The 2700-nt window shown below is 45.6% G+C and overlaps 1 protein-coding gene across 1 annotated transcript; it reads left to right on the top strand.

The window, feature by feature from the left end:
- Positions 1–2079: 2079 nt before the first annotated feature.
- On the top strand, positions 2080–2424 carry LOC138901872 (uncharacterized mitochondrial protein AtMg00860-like). Its single transcript, XM_070189668.1, has one exon. The coding sequence runs from the start codon at positions 2080–2082 to the stop codon at positions 2422–2424; it is 345 nt and encodes a 114-aa protein (XP_070045769.1).
- Positions 2425–2700: the final 276 nt, after the last annotated feature.

The following is a 2700-nucleotide window of genomic DNA, read 5'->3' as shown; positions in this document are numbered from 1 at the left end:
CGGTGTAGTACCACTTACATGGCAGGAGTTCTCCGTTCTCTTTTGGAGAAGTTTTTGCCACAGTGTTGCTGGGAGGAGTTGTGTAGATAGCTTGTGCAGCTTCAACAGTATGGCATGTATGTGACCCAGTACGAGATGAGGTTTTCTGAGTTAGCTCGTCATACAGTTTGGTTGGTTCCCACTGATAGGGAGAGGATTAGGAGGTTCATTGATGGCCTCACATACCAGTTGCGGTTACTTGTGACTCAGGAATGGGTATCTGGTACTACTTTTGATGAGGTGGTTGACATTTCTCGGCAGATAGAGGTGGTACGTAGCCGGGAGCAAGGAGAGAGAGAGGGAAAGAGGCCTCGTAGATCGAGTGGTTTCAGTGGTGTTCCTTCAGGGGGTCAGTATTACCACCGCAGGGGTCGTCCTTACAGACAGGCTCAGACGGGTCAACCAGTTCACTGTGGTGCATCATCCAGCCATGGTTCATATAGTTCTCATCAGGGTCAGTCATCTGTCAGTGCCTTTCCAGCCCAGAGTTTGTCCCATGTACCTTCAGTTCAGGGTTCACTCGCACCTGGTGCTTGTAGCGGTTATTCTGGTTTTCGAGGCCCGATTCAGTCCTCACCACCACCAGTACCAGGGAATTGCTTTGAGTGTAGGGAATTTAGGCATATGTGGAGGCAGTGTCGTCGTCGCCCAGGAGGTCCAATGCAGTAGAGGTATCAGACTATGACTTCAGCACCAGTTACTTCGCCACCCGCCAAGCTAGCTCGGGGTAGGGGTCAGTCAGCTAGGGGTCGCCCAAGAGGGGGAGGTTGATCAGGTGGTGGTCAGTCCCAATTCTATGCTTTTCCTTCCAGGCCAGATGCCATTACTTCAGATGCAGTGATCACATGTATTGTCTTAGTGTGCCACAGGGAAGCTTCTATATTATTTGACCCTGGTTCTACTTATTCGTATATATCATCGTACTTTACTCATTATCTGGATATGCCCCGTGAGTCCTTAGTTTCACTTGTTCGTGTATCTACGCCGGTGGGTAATACTATTATTGTGGACCATGTGTATCAGTCATATGTGTTAACTATTGGGGGACTTGCTCAATATGGTTGATTTCGATTTAATCCTGGGTATGGATTGGTTGTCTCCATGTCATTATATCCTGGACTGTCACTAAAAACTCTGACGTTGGCAATGTCGGGGTTGCCGAAAGTAGAATTGAGAGGTTCTCTAGATTATGTTCCCAGCAGGGTAATTTCTTATTTGAAAGCCCAACGTATGGTTGGGAATGGGTGTTTGTCATATTTGGCCTTTGTGAGAGATGTTGATACAGATACTCCTACTATTGATTCAGGTCCGATCGTGCGAGACTTTTCGGATGTATTTCCTGTAGACCTGCCGGGTATGCCACCTGACAGGGATATTGATTTCGGTATTGACTTGGTGCCGAGCACTCAGCCCATTTCTATTCCTCCATATCGTATGGCACCAGCTGAGTTAAAAGAATTGAAAGAGCAACTTCAGGAACTCCTTGATAAGAGGTTTATTAGGTCTAGTGTGTCACCTTGGGGTGCACTAGTTTTGTTTGTGAAAAAAAAAGATGGTACTATGCAGATGTGCATTGATTACAGACAACTGAACAAAGTTACAATCAAGAACAAATATCCTTTGACGCGTATTGATGATTTGTTTGACCAACTTCGGGGAGCGAGGGTATTCTCCAAAATTGATTTGTGATCGGGATATCACCAGTTGAAAATTCGGGATTCGGATATTCTAAAGATGGCATTCAGGACCCGCTATGGTCACTATGAATTTCTCGTGATGTCTTTTGGGTTGATCAACGCCCCAGCAGCATTTATGCACTTGATTAATAGCGTATTCCAGCCGTATCTTGACTCAATTGTAGTGATATTTATTGATGATATCCTGGTATACTCACGTAGCCAGGAGGAGCATGCACAACACTTGGGTATAGTGTTACAAAGGCTGAGAGAGGAGAGATTGTATGCCAAATTCTCTAAGTGTGAATTCTGACTTAGTTTGGTGGCATTCTTGGGAAACATAGTGTCCAGTGAAGGAATTAAGATGGATCCGAAGAAAATAGAGGCAGTCCTGAGTTTGCCCAGGCCATCTTCAGCTACTGACATTCAGAGATTTCTCGGCATGGCCGGTTATTATCGTCGTTTTGTGGAGGTTTTCTTGTCTATTGCATCACCTCTGACTAAATTGATCCAGAAAGGTGCTCCGTTCAGGTGGTCAGATGAGTGTGAAGAGAGCTTTCAGAAGTTCAAGACGACTTTGACTACAGCCCCAGTATTGGTGTTGCCTATAGGTTCAGAGTCTTATACTGTGTATTGTGACGCGTGGTGCATTGGTCTCGATGCAGTGCTGATGCAAGATGGTAGGGTGATTGTCTATGCGTCCAGATAGTTAAAAGTACATGAGAAGAATTATCCGGTCCACGACCTTGAGTTAGTAGCTATTGTTAATGCCTTGGAGATTTGGCGGCATTATTTGTACGGTGTCCATTATGAGGTTTATATCGATCACCGGAGTCTACAACATCTGTTTAAATAGAAGGATCTTAATTTGCGGCAGCGGAGGTGGTTGGAGTTGCTTAAGAATTATGACATCACCATTCTCTGTCATCCCAGAAAGGCCAATGTGGTGGCCGATGCCTTGAGTCGTAAGGAAAAGAGTTTGGGC

The sequence above is a fragment of the Nicotiana tomentosiformis genome, chromosome 11, assembly GCF_000390325.3.
Source record: "Nicotiana tomentosiformis chromosome 11, ASM39032v3, whole genome shotgun sequence".
Taxonomy (NCBI): Eukaryota; Viridiplantae; Streptophyta; class Magnoliopsida; order Solanales; family Solanaceae; genus Nicotiana; species Nicotiana tomentosiformis.
Note: the sequence above shows the minus strand (reverse complement) of the source record. Positions and strands in the feature narration are given on the sequence as shown.

Bases quoted from the DNA above. Each gene is read 5' to 3' on its own strand.
- LOC138901872 (XM_070189668.1), top strand. From the start codon at position 2,080: ATGGATCCGAAGAAAATAGAGGCAGTCCTGAGTTTGCCCAGGCCATCT.